A 16,008-nucleotide genomic window follows, 5' to 3' on the forward strand; every position below is an offset into this window, starting at 1 on the left:
TGAGAGACAAATACTTGGTGTAAATAACCCCATATAAGGGCTGTTATTTTGAGTTGATTGCCTATTTTGGATTTGCCTTATTGATCTCTGATATGTGCCTAAATTATAATGTATTGTTTAAAGAATGTATTGAGGTTTTATGCCACCTTATCTCTTATAGAGAATTAGGACTTTTATTTTGACAATGTAAAAAGGTATCGCAGATCTCGTTATGTGTTAATGTAAACTTCTCAGTACGGCTACAGATTTAGTTAAGGACGGATGCACATAAATATATTCGAAAAGTTTAATGGTTTAATGGACCCGTATGAGGCCAAAGCTCTTACGGTGGTGATAGTTTCCCATTTTATTGAATGTATGAAGAAGAAAGAAGAAAATAAAAGAGTAATTTCACCAGCAGTAAGTTTCACGCCACTCTATATACGGGGATCCGTTACACTTGGTAAGTTTCAACTCCACTTGAACAGTGTTCCATTTATGGGAAGCAAAGAACTTAAAAGCTATTTTACCTATATCATTTTTTGTAAGGGGGATTTCAAGGGAGATGAGGCTCTGTGACCGTGTGTTATGACAGATGGATTTTAATTTTAAAAGTGACATGAGATAATTAGGCAGTTTTCCCACTAAGGCTTTATAAACAAATAAAATACAGTGTTTTCCCCTCCTGTCTGCTAGAGGGGACCAACCAACATTCTTGTATAAGTTACAGTGGTGGGTCCTGAAAGGGTCTCTTGTAATAAAGCGAATATTGGAACACTGTTCAAGTAGAGTTGAAACTTACCAAGTATTTATCTGTCAACCAATTTAAGTATTCCAAGTATTGGAATTACCGTAGCAGGTGCAGTACGGTTGATCCGTGTTGGTGTTGGTGGACCACTTAATGAGTAGCCCACTTAATGCCACACTGTTGTTGATCATGCAAATTAATTGTAGTGCCACATTAACATATTATACCTATTATGACATCACAATTAAGATCTGAAGATAGCAAATTGGCAAACCAACCATCAGTCATTGAATCAGATATACCATAACATACAGACTTAGTTTTATATCAAAATATTTTATTGAACATTGTCTGACATTAATAAAGATAAAAACATATTTCCAGTTGTAAATTACTCCACACACACACAAACTCACACACACATATAGGCAGATGAAAGTAATTGAAAAATCTTAGCTTAATTTTATCTCTCTATAAATCACACACACACACACACGCGCGCGCAAACACGCACTTGTGGTAATATACGTGGCATAACAAGCTCACGGGCTTGCTCAAAACAAAGCCCTTAATAGCAGAAACATCACACACGTAGCTCTGAGCTAGGAGGCAAATAGGTAAGGAGGTAAAGTATGTACATGTGCACTTCTAAAACTGTTGGATAAAGTTCTGAGAAGAAGAATGTTCTTGAGTCGTTTGCATGATCTTCATTCTTTGGACAGTAGGAAGTAGCCCATGTTGAAGAAATGAACACTGTGGCTGTTCTCTTCCTGCACCGGGGGGAAGTGATGTTGCATGGTGACCTGCGAGGGCGTGGGGCTTACGGGTGACATCAGAGGCTTCTCTTCATCCAGGGTGGGCTGGGGACGGGCAGCAGGGGGGTCACCAGGAGCTGGAGTTGAACCCAGCTTACCCAGTTTGGATGCAAAACGCATTCTGTGTCTGAGAGAAAAGGACAGAGAGAGAGAGAGTGAGAGAGAGATGGAAGGGAGCGGGTTACTGCATAATTTCCTCCATGGACAAGCCCAGATGAATTATGTTTTGACTGAAAATACAGACAACAGCCAATACCTGAACACATACGCAGAGAGCAGGATGAGCATGATCACCAGCACAAAGACACCAAACACGCTTCCAAACGTGTTCAATGAATCATCAGCCACTGCTGAGAGAGCTAAAGAAAGAGAAACATCCCTTAGGCCAATTGTAAATTATTTTTCTTTGCTACCAGCCAGACAAAATATCCCCAGTGCTTGTCTACGTCCAAAATAATACAAAGGTACCCAAAGATATACTCATGTAAAAGCTATTCAGTAACTTTTAAAAGGCTTAACCCCAAAGTTAAGAATACTACTGTTTCTTCATCTGAATACTGATTCTTAATAGTAAGAAGCAGCTGAGCATGTTTTCTCTGCTACTGTATCTTATCTGGCACACACCAATGGATGGAAGTCTTCTTGTACTGTACAGAAGAACAGTTGTTAACCTGGAATTGGTCTGTGATCTATGCAAAATGTATACAAATGTATATGCACGCACGCACGCACGCATGCACACACACACACACACACAGCTTACTTTTTATTTCTTCAACAGATCCAGAGCCTTCATCAAACCACAAAGGATCCTGAAAATGATGGAAAGAGGAAAGATGAGAGAGTGGCCGTGTGGTTAGTGTTTGGTGCAGAGGGCCATTTGGAAGGGTTTAAGGGGGGTGGGTGGGACAGAAAGACCACTCACCAAACTATCCACAGAGTCAGATGCTGGAGTGGACTCAGGAGCTGCAAAAATAGGTGGATGTTCTCAGAATACAAAACCAAAATGGATTCTGTTGTGTGTGTCTGTGTATTTGCCTGCATGTGAATGTGTGTGTGAAGTACTCAGATGTCTGTGTAGTCTGCTTCCAATCATCACTGGATCTATCTTCTTTCCTCAGTGCTGTATGCAAATACAGATGTATTATGTGTGCTTCTGTGGTGATGTGCTCGTGTGTGTGTGTGTGTGTGTGTGTGTGTGTGTGTGTTTACTCTTACCTGTCCAGGTGCAGGCATACACGGGTGTGGTCCAGTCACTCCAGTTGCCGATCTTGAACTCCTCTATGGCCCTGAGCTGCAGCTGGTACTCAGTGTGAGGCAGTGCATCAGTGATAGTCCAGGACAGGTCCTTTGTCTCCAAGGTCTGATACTACACAAACATGGCATATTCAGAACCTCTTAAGTAACATCATACTGACCCAAACTAATGTTGGGGTACTGGTAACTAATGTCATGGTACAATGATAACGGTACACGACGGTATAAGGCTTCTAGTTGAAGTAACATAATATGGTAGCAGTTGATGAAGCTCACGTTACCTTTTCTCCGTGAAACGGTCGGTACCTCAGCTGGAACTGTAAGGAATAATAGCCCCTTTTCCAGGAGGCGGGGTAAGACCAGGTCACACTCAGCATTCGCTCCCCACCCTGCACCTCACTGGCCCTCAATGACACAGGAGGGTCTGGCTTTACTGCACAGACAGACAGACAGACAGGTAATGGAGTCAGTAAACAAAAATGGCCGCGTGAATAACAAAACCCTTTAGATGACACACAACAAGGAGGGGGCTAGGGTTAGGTTGGGCTAGGAGTCTAAGAGGCTGGAGTAGGACAGGATATTCTTACTGGAGTTTTTCGCTGTGAAGTGAATCACTGGGCTCGTGGCCTTGCCGGCAGTGTTGGTCACACACAGTCTGGCCGTGTACCAACTCATGTCACCCCAGCTCCCTCGCTCCTTGTGGTCCAGCACACACCAGCAGCGTGAATGGACCACCGAGTATGAACACACCTCTCTGGAGGGCTGCCCGCTGAAACTAGTGCAAACAAGACGGAAAACAAACACTATGAATTATGTTTACATTTACTTTTATTCATTTCTCAGGCCCTTTAATCCAAAGTAGTTCACAGATTAGGTTGATTATACCTGAAGCAACTGTAGATTAAGAAACTATCAAATTATAGAATTTACATGCATATTATTTATATGCAGTTACACACACACAGAGAGCTCTTTTGCAGGTGGAGACACACCTTTTCTCAAGCAGGATGTAGCACTTGGGGAGGGGAACCACAGGTTGAGGCGATGTCCAATTACAGCGGATCTTACTCTCATGTGACTTCCTGTAGCATGACAGACTGGGGCTCACTGGTGGAGCTGGGCCAAGGAGAAGAGGGAAGGAGTGGAGGGAGAGCAATGTCAGGTAGGTAGGTAGGGTGGGTAGGTAGGTAGGCACGTATGTATGTATCTATGTATGTATATATGTACAATGTTTCAGAATCAGAATCAGAATCAGAATCAGAATCAGAATCAGAATAGTATTTATTGCCAAGTAGGTTTACACCTACCTGGAATTTGTTCTGATGTATAGGTGCATACAGTAAACATAAAAACATACAAACACAGTAAGTACTACTTGTATTATTATGTAATTATACATTGACATATCTGTTAACAAAACAATTTCGATAATTTTTTTGTCATTTAGTATTTTAGGACAAATAGAAGAAAAGTGATTGAGGTGTATGTTTGCTCACTTCCTAACGTGATTTTCACAGTGCTCATCAGCGTCCCCTCTCTGTAGCAGCTGTAGTTTCCTGCATCCCTCAGTCCAAGGTGGGGCAGTCTGAGAACTCTCATCTCGGCGCTTCCCTGCACTACCACACCGTCCAGTGTCCAGTAACTCTGCCTCTTTCTCTTGGGCCGCGCTGCTGCCCCCTCCTCCGTGGCATCATCCTGGAGAAGAGGCTGGGAGGCCGCTCTTGCTGTGTCGGCCATTTTGGTCATTTGCGGCCATTCTGTTGTGCTGAAAGTCTCCCCCTGGTTTACCGATGTGACCGTTTCAGTTGTGACAGTTGGTCTGTACTCATTTGGTTGAGTCTCGGTAACATCTCTTCTTTCTCTTTCGTGTGCCCCTTGTAGGGTTCCTCCTGTACTTTCATCATATCCTTCTGAAGAGGTTCCTCCTCTCTCTCTGTGGAATCCTTCAGTGGCTGTTCTCCTAGTCTCTCTTTGGTAAGTTCCAGGTTTGGTTTCTCTATCTTTTTCATGGGATCCGTCACTGGAGGTCACCCCTGTCTCTTTCTGGTATTTCCCACGAGAGGTGTCATCTGTTGCTTCGGTCAAGGATCTTCCTGTCTCCATTTTGTATGTTGCAGTAGAGGTCTCTGCTGTTTTTCCAAGGTATCCTTCATCTGATGTTGTCCCTGCGTCTTGCTGGTAAGCCCTAATAAAGGGTCTCTCTGTATTTCCCTGGACCTTAAGCACTCTGTCAACAATGACATCGCCATGGCAATGAAGGAGGACTTCACTGCCCGGGGTCAACACCATTACCCCTGGAGGTGGATCTGAGAAAACCAGAGAGTGAGGAGAGAACAAAAGTTAGTAATGTCCATGTCTTAAAGAGTATGTGCATGAGTAGAGGGGTGTGGGGGTGGGGTGCATATCTACAAGTGTGTGTTTGTGTGTGTAGCCTATATACTTGTGTGTGTATGTGTGTGTATGTGTGTGTGTGTGTGTGTGTGTGTGTGTATAGCCTATTTATGTGTATGTGTGTGCATGTGCATGATTGTGATTGTGTGATTGTGTGTGTGTGTGTAAAGCCTGTGTGTGTGTGTGTGTGTGTGTGCATATGTGCTTGTGGTGTAAACGATGTGTATAGGTGTGTGACATTCTCAGATAAACAGGGCCGAGTTACATAGCGTAGCCACAGTGTTCCTCTCACTTACTCTTTCTTTCACCCTTATCCTCCCTTCTTTTTCTTTCTCTCCTCAGACCTCTCTCTGTTCCTCTCTCAGAGCTCTCAAGGGGAAATAAATCGAATAGCACTCATGCTAAACAGTATGCCTATATTATGGCTGTATTTTCACCTGCTTGGGTCCCAGGCCACTAATACTCATGCGCACTAACTCACACACACACACACAGGCACGCACGCAAGTAGCCCACTACAGCGTTCATTAACCTGTACAAAGAGAAGGATTTAGGTTATAAAGGTAAAGGTAAGGCTGCTCTGGCGCAAGATTTCGTTTATTTTTTTTAATAAATAAATCACTTGTCTCCAATGAGCATGTGTGTGTGTGTGTGTGTGAGAGAGAGAGAGAGAGAGAGAGAGAGAGAGAGAGAGAGAGCGATAGTTAGTTTGTAAGTTTGTATGTGCGCTTGTGTGAAAGAGAGTTAGTGTGTATGTGTGTATGTGTGTGTGGCAGGCACCACAAATGGAATAAAATAGAAACATATATATATATATATAGAAATATAGAAAATATAGAAAATGGTTGGTGCTGTGATGTGATCAGTCGCCTCGCCACCGGGTGTAAATGTGCTTCAATTTTAGTACTTGACAAAAAATGTTTTTGCTATTTTTTATGTCATATTGAAGAACCCTGTTACTTCTAGCACTGCAATAACAATATATTTTCTACCGGTGTTTCAGCTTGTTGAACCATATATACCCTACCCGTGTGTTTCAGCTTGTAGAACCATATATACCCTACCCGTGTGTTTCAGCTTGTAGAACCATATATACCCTACCCGTGTGTTTCAGCTTGTAGAACCATATATACCCTACCCGTGTGTTTCAGCTTGTAGACTGAACACTTCTGTGTGAATTACTGACCTCTCCGTGGACACAGATCATCTCGGTGACCTTCCACCATCAGCAGGAGAGCCAGAGCCAGAGTCCAGCCACAGTCCATCTTCTCTGCCAAAATTCGTCAATCTATACTGAAAACAAGCTGACGAAAAAAGTCCATCAGAAAAAAAAACAATTAAAAACCTCCCCCTTAGTACTTCCTCAACAGTGGAAAAACAAATTAAGCAAAAGAATTCCCCCGAGTGAAAACTATGAAAAAGCAATGTAGTCCACGACACTATAAAATGCTGCAAACCATGCTGAATACTATTCAGGACATCCAACCTGAGCAAGTGACCACTATGAATGCTTCTGCCCTCTCTGTTAAATGTTCTTGCTGCGTACCCGACTGTTGCGTCAAACTCGCCTGTTGGCTAAAACAATCAGGCCCTCTCCTTCCTTCCTCCTGAAGTTACGCCACGACATTTCTGTTACTGCAACAAAACCTGCGTTGCACAACGTCCACCCATCTCTCTCATAAGGTGAAAAGTGTGGTGAGAATATATGATGGGACCATTGCCAATAGACTTCCTGCTTGGAAGTGTACAGGCCCTGTATAGATTCTGAGAAATTCAATTGATTTGTGCGTTGATATACATTTAGTCATTTAGCAGTTTCCATTCCAAGATTAAGTTTCCACAAACATGATTTATTGTGGTGATTTGAAATGGCGTATGTGTTGCAGTTATGCTTCTGCTAATGCTATGACAAGCAAGATTTTATCCTCCAAATAAATCTCTGCGTGACTGCAACGTTTTCATCTTACAAGAAAAGTGAATTATGTTGGTTACATGAACTTTTTCACATTTGTCTCTTCAAGTCTACTATAGTAGAGTCGATTCTACACATTTTCTCCCTGGTATTAACATTAAACTCCTAATAAAAACTAAAAGTACTTTTTGAACTATGGCTCATGAAATATATATAATATATATAAAATACTTAATGACCCTAACAGTGAAATTCCAACATTATCTCTGGTAAGATCTTTTTCAGATTTTTGTTTATGAGGTTGATGAATGAACATCACATTGCCTTATGATAAAGAGGGCTAGTTGTATTATTATTATTATTATTTATATCAGCTGTTTAAAGACTTTAGAAGCTTTCTTTTCCCTCTGAGTAAATATGGTCTCCGTTCAGTTCACATTATACTCATGTTGTTCTTTAGTTACTCATATTGCTGAATAAACTAATTCATTATATATATAATATATGGATTAACTTATAAAAGCAACAATACTACTGGTTTCTTCACTAAATCTGTCAACAACAAAGGGGAAATGCTATTGTTGTCATTATTTGGGTGATTTCAGCTCAGTAGCCTACTTTAGAGAGGAATTAATCGGCTAGCTACAAAATCCACCAAAATGGAATAATTAAATGTTCTCAATCTCAATAAACAAAACCAAGACGAGTGAAACTCAACGTTGGACATGAAAAGACTGCAGGGACTCTCCCCTCGTATCTCGCTGTCTCCCATGGGACCAGGCTGCCTCGGCCGAGAGGGACTACAGAGGTCTGTTGTGTCTTGTTGACTCAAACCTCACTAACAGAAAAATAACATATCAAATAAATCAGAAGTAGTTAAGGATTATAACCTCCAAATTGTGCTTTGCTACAGGAATGGCGTGAAGAGATCATAAGAGGTTTAAGTAAGAAAACAAGAAAAAAAAATGAGTGAGTGAGGCAAGACCAAAAAAAAAAAACACAAGGGTGTTTTGCCTGTTGAGTTTGAGAGGTGAAGCCCTTGCCTCACTTCAGTCTTATGAAAGAGCTCAGGGCAGCGTTTGTTTCACATGAGAACTCACGAAAACAGGTTACTCTGAGAGGCATACGAGTGGTGCCAACTGTTGCAACGCTTAACCGTAAACACGCACGTGCAAGCACTACCTCAGACACTTCTGCAAATGTCTCATAGGGACTTTCCACACATCTAACCTATAACCTCTCTGTTGAAACAAACAAACACAGCACAACAACAACAACAACAACAATTTTTTTAGTACCAGATGAACTTTAGGGGCAGAACATTGCAAGTATGTCCTGTATCTTGTTTGGTCTTTTGTACATATTCAAAAAGAGCATTTTTAAGGTCCTTGTGCTAAATTAATAACACCTGGAGTAAAACATTGTTTGAAAAGTATCTCACCAAGTAACATATGACTGAAGAGACATACAGATATACACTATATGGACAGAAGTATTCGAATGCCTGACCATTACACCAACAGGGACTATAATGACATTGTAGTCAAATACATATACTTTAATCTGGAGTTGGTCCCCCTTTTGCAGTTATAAAAGTGTCCACTCTTCTTGGAAGGTTTTCCGCAAGATTGTGGTGTTTCTTTGGGAATGGGTGCCCATTCATTCTGTAGAGCATGTATCCAACATCAGTGCCTGGCCTCATAAATGCTCTACAGAATGGATGGGCACCAATTCCCACAGAAACACTCCACTGTGCAGGGCTACAGTGCCTGACAGGGCATCTGAACTCAACAGGGATACCTTTTATTCAAATGTGGGACATTCCACACCAAATCCCCTAGAGTTCATGTCATGTCATGGTTTGAGTGCATTTTGATCTCACTGTGGAGCTTCTGATTTTTATTGAAGGAACTCATAGGATTGATGGACCTACATATCAAAATCAGGAAAAGAAATAATACCCAAGATATTCATTTGTAGACATTGATGTTTGCATAATGATTCATGAAATACACCTGATTTATTTAATACCCATATGAATTCAGGAACACAGATCACGTTGAAATTCAGTGGACCTTATCTGGAGAATGGTCTGTACATCCAGGAAACATTTCAGGTAAATCCATTATGATTTGAGGCATTGGTTAAGTTAAACATCTGTGGATTAATACCAGCAGAAATTACTTGTTTTGGCTTGGGCATCAACTTCAAACATTTTAAAACAAAAACTATTGGGTGGACAGTGCACTGGAATTCTTCTGGCAGTTTTGCTGCACTAGACGAATTTAACTGACTTTTTTTTTTTCATGAAAATCCATGACATGAACTCGAGGTGATTTAGATATACAACGTTTCTGTACACACCAGTAGAAATGTGGAAATGAATGTATGTGGTTAACATACACGTAGCACATAGGCCGGAGGTATTACATAACAACAGAGAAGAATATGAAGCGGACCGGAAAAAAATATTACTGGTTTAGTGAGCAAATGTACGCATCACCAAACACAAGACAGACTTCCGCCAGTTCATACACACACAGACACACACACACACACACACACAAACACACACACTTCAACCAGTTTATACCAGCTGCACATTACAGCTCACCTCAACACTGATTGAACATGGCTGATCTTCTCCTACGTTTGCTTCTGAAGGGCAACAACACACGTTCTAGAAGCTTCTCACAGCAGGACAAGTACTCTCGCATCAGACATTCCCCCTCCACACACCCTGACGGGACTGATTAGGGCACAGGCAGGCAGATGTGAGTCATAATCAGTCAATGACTGACTGACTGATTTCAGTCGGCCTCCAGTCGGCCTCCAGACGGCCTCAAACAACAAGGGCTTGTCTGTGACTCAGGCCTGGTAAGGCAGACCCCACTTAGGGCTGGCGGGGCTGGCGGGGCCGGGGGCCAGGGGCACAGCCTTCCTCAGCTCGCGGAGCTTGTCGTGACGTTGGCGCTCGGTGGCCTTGGCATCCTGCTCCTCCAGCGACTGGCGGATGAGCTGCTGGAGGTGGGCGACGCCCAGGCCGGAGGTGGCGGAGACGGGAACCGTGTGGCTGAAGGTCGGGAAATGACTGGGGACCATGTCCTCGGGGATAAGGTGACGGAAGTCTGAGGAGGGGGGGGGAGAGCAGAGAGGAGAAGAGGATGAAGACAGACTGTGGGAAATAGAGCCGATCGAATTAATTGAAAATAAAATAAATGAAAACCTCTGAACCTTTAAATAGCTTAAAACAACATAACGCAAAAAAGATAATATTCATCTGGGTACTGTATACTGTAACATTCATAAACTAAAAAAAAAGGTTTAAAATATAATAGTAAAGGTCATGTTGGGTCACCACGACCCACTGAAACGCATGAGCAGAGTTTTTACCCTCTTGGTTGTCCAGTTGATGCATGAGTTCATCGAGTTTCTCTCCAGCCTCAGGCAGGTCCATCTTATTGACCACCAGAATGGCCGGCTTGCTGAGCAGCTCCTCTTTATACAGCTCCAGCTCCTGAACACAAACACAACAAAACACACACTGCTGAACTACTGCTATAATATATATTACACCACTTAAACTACTTGGAGTTATAGCGCACTTCATAGTTTACCATACTTGTACAGTACTACGTCTTGGGATCATGGCACACTTATAGTTTACTGTACTTTTGCTTTGGGTCACAGCACACTTAGAGTTCACTATACTTAGCACTGAACTTGGTTTTACTGATGCCTCTATTCAAAGGACACCTGATGTATATAAGCATAAAGCAACCAGGTCAGAATATAGTTCAGTGCAAGTAAACAAGTGTTTCATTAGAAAGGACAATGTTCCACCCATCGTCAGGATTATCAAATGGACTGCACTAGCACTGCACATGACCTGAAGCAGAGTTGTGAGGCTAAGCTGAGTGCTAAATTGACACGTGCATCGGAACCACAGGTAGAGTGTGCTCTGAAAGTCTCCGGAACCACAGGTAGAGTGTGCTCTGGAAGTTTCTGGAAGTCTAAGGTGCCAGTATGGTACTCAGACTCCGTTACGGATGGGCGGGCGGACGGATAGGACGGACTAATTAGCATTTCTGTTGCCTTTTTGGTTCTCCGAAGGCTGAAAACAATTCACCGCCAGAACAGTAGGTGGAGAAGCGTTTTTTTGTCGAAGACACGTTGCTTTGCAATGTCTTTGTAAGTTAGAAGTCTCGTTGTTTATCTCCCCCCCCTACTAGCTGTCACATAAGTGTAGCAGGTGTAGTCACCTCATAAAATATTTTAGAGTGTGTCTAATGCTATATAAAAACCTGAAAGGGCAAACTTATCTATATCATGGTAGGTATTATTTGTGGGGAAAATAGTAGCACTCTATAACAAAATTATATGCTTATCTTATATACACTATTAAAACTATTAAAAAACGATTTTCTTTGGTATTTTTGTCATATTCAGATTTGCAATGATGATTGCTGGGTAATATGTATGTTGTGGTCCAATGTCAAGTCTCTATTTTATCATGTGAGGAGATGATGGTATAGCTAGTTTAGGCACAGCATCTGAACGTCAAGACCGACAAGCTGACAGTGTTGTACAAGTTCACACCTCTCATGAACCAGTTCAAAGTTCAGTTCAAACAAGTAAACATGAATAGTTCACGTTCATAGTTCACCATTTAAATTCTGAACCAGTTCATAGTTCAGTTCAGTTCATAGTTTTAGAGTGGAAAGTGAGAATGAAAGACTTCACTTGTTTTTTATAGAAAACTTTATCCATCACTACCCTTTGCCTTAAACTAAACTTCATGTGTATCAATTACTAAAATAATAATTTTGTTTTAATTATTATTGCAACCACCCTGTCAATTTCCCCCTACCACAGCGTTTCTCGAAGTGTGGGGAGAGCCCAACTGGTGGGTCGCAGAGACGTGACAGGTGGGGGCAAATGGAGATGAGCAGGAGATTTTCCTGTTGCAATGTCTTCCTTTATAGACAGTAACGATAATATACCCCCATAGCACCAAACAACCACACTCAAACAAAGAAATATTGTATTGTTAGAAACAATAGCAGGGCAGATAATCCATAATCAGCATCTTGGCAAATTGAGAGACTGCGGCCTGCGCGATAAAGCATTCCATATTTAAAACATCTTAATAAGTAGTAAAGTCAACTTGACTGCTTCACATGATGGAGAAGTTCGTTTATTGACACATATTTTAAGGACGGCCACAGCGCTTTAAAACAAAGTGTTTATAAGTTACATTATTCAAAGGTGGAAGGTTGGTCAGTAATCAGTCTAGAGAGATAACTGAACAAAACTCTACTCCCTTGCCTCACAGGTGCAATACCATATGCCGTTTAATCATATTTGATAGAATGAAGGACAAATGAGTTGTGAATAATATCACCGAGTTTGAAAGGTATTGGTCCGGTAATAGCCGCGTGACAGCTGTGTGTTTTAAGCAAATACAATGTGTGTGCGCCGAGTTGCGTAGAGGCCGAGAGCGGTATTGCAGAACAATTATAACTTGCAACATATTGAAAAAAAGAACTCCATTTTTTGGAGCTGTGAACTTAGTTCTAAATTTTGAATTATAAACTATGAACTGAATTAGTTCATTCTAAAATGTGTGAACTATGAACTGAACTAGTTCATGTAGAAAGTGAACTTTCCCAACACTGGAACATGTTTGCTTCATATAATGCAGAAGTTCGTTTTTGAGAGTGAATTAAATCACTTTGTGCACTTAATGTTTTAAAAAAAAAAAAAAGAAACTGTCATCTGGAGAGTTTAAAACGACACTTAATGAGGGGAAATGTACTGTATGGAGATATTTCTGTCGGAAGGCATCATAGTCGATGTGGATTCTAATGAGGCTGTTTGATATGTCCAATGTAAGAAGTGTGAAGCTTTAATTAAATATGATTGATGCCATCCTCTTTCTCCACAACAACATGGATTAAACCTCGATGGTTGGACTATGTAGATAGTTTTATAACGAATGTGGCCGTGTACTTAGCCTACATTTTTCAAGAAAAAAACTGATCTTCAATGGTAAGCCTTGTTTTATTCGTGCCCCTTCTGGTGTAGCATATAACGTGAGTTTTATTTAGACATATACAGATGCCTAGCGTGTGTAATGTGTAGGTCATTTCATTCCAATCATGCAATGTGAATAATTTTATTTCAATATGCTTATCTCCCTCTTGTGCACGCTTGTGCGTTTAACGGGGCTTGTTTGTGTGAGCGACTAAATATTTTACTTGCTGTCGGGCTCGGGTCGGGCGTTTTTTGAGAATAAAATAACTTCACATTTAGGATAACAGCCTTCTTCCTGTTGCGGGAATTTGTTTGTGTCCTAGCTGTCACAACGTGATTACAGGCGGCAAATGCATCATAAAGCAAGTTTAAAAGAAATTAACTGTATGGAGATATTTCTGTCAGATGGCATCATAATCGATGCAGATTCTAATGAGGCTGTTGGATATGTCCCATGATATGATATGAATGAATATGTCCAAAGGTTGTTTGGACAAAATATTGTAATTGCTGTCTGCTCCTGCCGGGCTCTGGCACCTACTCTGTCAGATGCTGGCGCTCATGTGGGTTTTAAATATGGCGGTATTGTGATATATAGGGAATGAAACAGGAAACAGTTGCAGTCTTTAGTGTCCAGCTCTACCGCTGCAGAATGGGCAGTCATTCGCACATCTTTGTAATCTTTTAGCGATGTGTTATAGAGGTGAGGATATTTCTGGACCTCTTCCGCAATGCGCTCTTCAATGTTCGTGATCTATATATATATATGTCTATGTTCGTGATCTCCATCTTCTTAAGTTTTTTTTGTGGATTTTAAACATGGCAGTATTGTGATATATAGGGAATGAAACAGGAAACGCGATGTCCAGAAATGTGAGATTCCGGAAATGATGTCGTTTGGAAATCATGTCGTAGCGGACCAATCACGGCCAAGGGGTATCCGTCGCTGTACAGCACGGCATGACGGATCGACAGGAATTTCAACGGTGCACGGGAGAGCTCTCCGAGGGCCCCGGAGACGACGGAGAGGGCGTTCCTGGGCGTTCCTTCTATGTGTAGGCCCTTCCCATGTGTCCATAAAAGTGTAGTACGGAGTACCATATAAGCGTATGCAATATCAAGGTAGTAAGGTAGCCCATTTTTTTAGCTCCACCTCCCCAACACACACACACACACACACACCCACTGGATATGTATGTACATTTGTGCCTATCTAAACGGAAGTTTTGGAACATTTGTCCTTTTAATTTCAGAGAATGCTGGATTTAATTTGCACGCTGAACATACTAATTGATTAATTGAAATTTAGAGAAAGCTACCACTCACCACCAACCACTAGTGAACATAACTCACCCACCACTGGTGAACATAACTCACTAACAGCTGGTGAACATAACTCACCCACCACTGGAGAACATAATTCACTAACAGCTGGTGAACATAACTCACCCACCACTGGAGAACATAACTCACCCACCACTGGAGAACATAATTCACTAACAGCTGGTGAACATAACTCACCAACAGCTGGTGAACATAACTCATCCACCACTGGTAATCATAACTCACCAACAGCTGTTGAACATAACTCACCCACCACTGGAGAACATAATTCACGAATAGCTGGTGAACATAACTCACCCACCACTGGTAATCATAACTCACCAACAGCTGTTGAACATAACTCACCCAACAGCTGGTGACCATAACTCACCCACCACTTGAGAACACTCCTCACCACAGTCACCCCTCTCATTTGAACATCACCCACACCATATAAGGAATTGTCAGAGAAAATGGAGGAACTGGTGCATGCTGGGACTCAACTCTCAAATCTCTATCTCAGCCAGCCCACAAGTCCTACCCAAAGAGATTTCACCCCTTCCCCCCATCCCTGTCCCCCTCCCTGTTCAGAAAGATTTCTTAGGCCACGTCAACAGCGTCAGCAGCAGCCTTGTCCACCAGCTCTCCTGGCAGCACAGAGCACAGAATGTTCAGTGAGCGCTCCTTGGATTGTGATTGTATTTTGGGATGTGTTTTGGATCCCTGCTATAGTAAAGATGGTACTGACAGCTCTTCTGAGAACAAGCTGGAAACCATTCAGCTTATGGGTAAACCAGTTGAATTTGTTACCAGTATTACGTCAACTGCAGACTGCCCCAGATGCTCCTTTTATCTCTACAAATCTAGCTCTACTTAATATTAGATCTCCAGGCAACAAATTATTTTTATATATTTTATATTTATTTTCATATTTAAGCATGCTCCCAAAATTGTATTTTTTTACTATTTACAGACAATTTGGATTGCTATTAGTTTACTTGGGCCATTAAATAAATCAAGAGATAATTTCAGCAAAGAAATTGTGTGACACCAGTAACCCAGTGATTGTTTTGTTTGTTTGTGAGAGCAATGGAATGTAACAAAGTAAAACGTTTTTTTAAACAGTCTATATAACACCTCCATAGTAGTGAAGTCAATTGTCTGTGTAGAATAGAAGCATAAAGTAAATTACTTAAACTTTAGAGAGCATTTTGAGTGAAACATCTGCACACATGTACTACGATGTGAGCTTCCTGTGTACTCCAGGAAAGTTTTGGAGATTCTTTTTCTACTCTACCCTATTCACCCGGGCAAATAACTACAATGCAATAACTTTCTCAACACTACATTTATCAGAGTGGTAGGACAACAGGGCGACTATAAATTATCGGACATGATCACTTCAGTAAGGTATGGATTAAAAACAGTCCTACCCCTTTAAGCCCAAATTGCATAAATCAGAAAGTTTAAAGACAAAGTTGAATTGCTTTGTCTGAACCGTGAAAATGACAACTGATGAATCACACACAATTACACTTTTACCTTTA

The 16,008-nt window shown here is 41.5% G+C and overlaps 2 protein-coding genes across 3 annotated transcripts; both read right to left on the bottom strand.

The window, feature by feature from the left end:
- Positions 1-1,047: 1,047 nt before the first annotated feature.
- Positions 1,048-6,575, bottom strand: LOC116222911 (interleukin-6 receptor subunit alpha-like). 2 transcript variants are annotated; one of them, XM_031578110.2, is made up of 10 exons: positions 6,377-6,575; positions 4,296-5,105; positions 3,792-3,915; positions 3,387-3,568; positions 3,081-3,232; positions 2,761-2,911; positions 2,468-2,508; positions 2,306-2,354; positions 1,799-1,901; positions 1,048-1,669 (listed from the first exon to the last, which is right to left on the bottom strand). In XM_031578110.2, exons 1-10 carry the CDS (start codon positions 6,453-6,455, stop codon positions 1,435-1,437), a joined length of 1,926 nt encoding a protein of 641 aa, XP_031433970.1. In that variant the 5' UTR covers positions 6,456-6,575; the 3' UTR covers positions 1,048-1,434. The 2 variants fall into 2 exon arrangements, with proteins under 2 accessions (XP_031433970.1, XP_031433969.1); XM_031578109.2 differs by having other exon boundaries at positions 3,387-3,574.
- Positions 6,576-9,421: 2,846 nt separating this feature from the next.
- On the bottom strand, positions 9,422-10,724 carry LOC116222867 (GTP-binding protein 10-like). The gene is made up of 2 exons (XM_031577909.2): positions 10,496-10,724; positions 9,422-10,230 (listed from the first exon to the last, which is right to left on the bottom strand). Exons 1-2 carry the CDS (start codon positions 10,710-10,712, stop codon positions 9,971-9,973), a joined length of 477 nt encoding a protein of 158 aa, XP_031433769.1. The 5' UTR covers positions 10,713-10,724; the 3' UTR covers positions 9,422-9,970.
- Positions 10,725-16,008: the final 5,284 nt, after the last annotated feature.

The sequence above is a fragment of the Clupea harengus genome, chromosome 12 (assembly GCF_900700415.2).
Source record: "Clupea harengus chromosome 12, Ch_v2.0.2, whole genome shotgun sequence".
NCBI lineage: Eukaryota > Metazoa > Chordata > Actinopteri > Clupeiformes > Clupeidae > Clupea > Clupea harengus.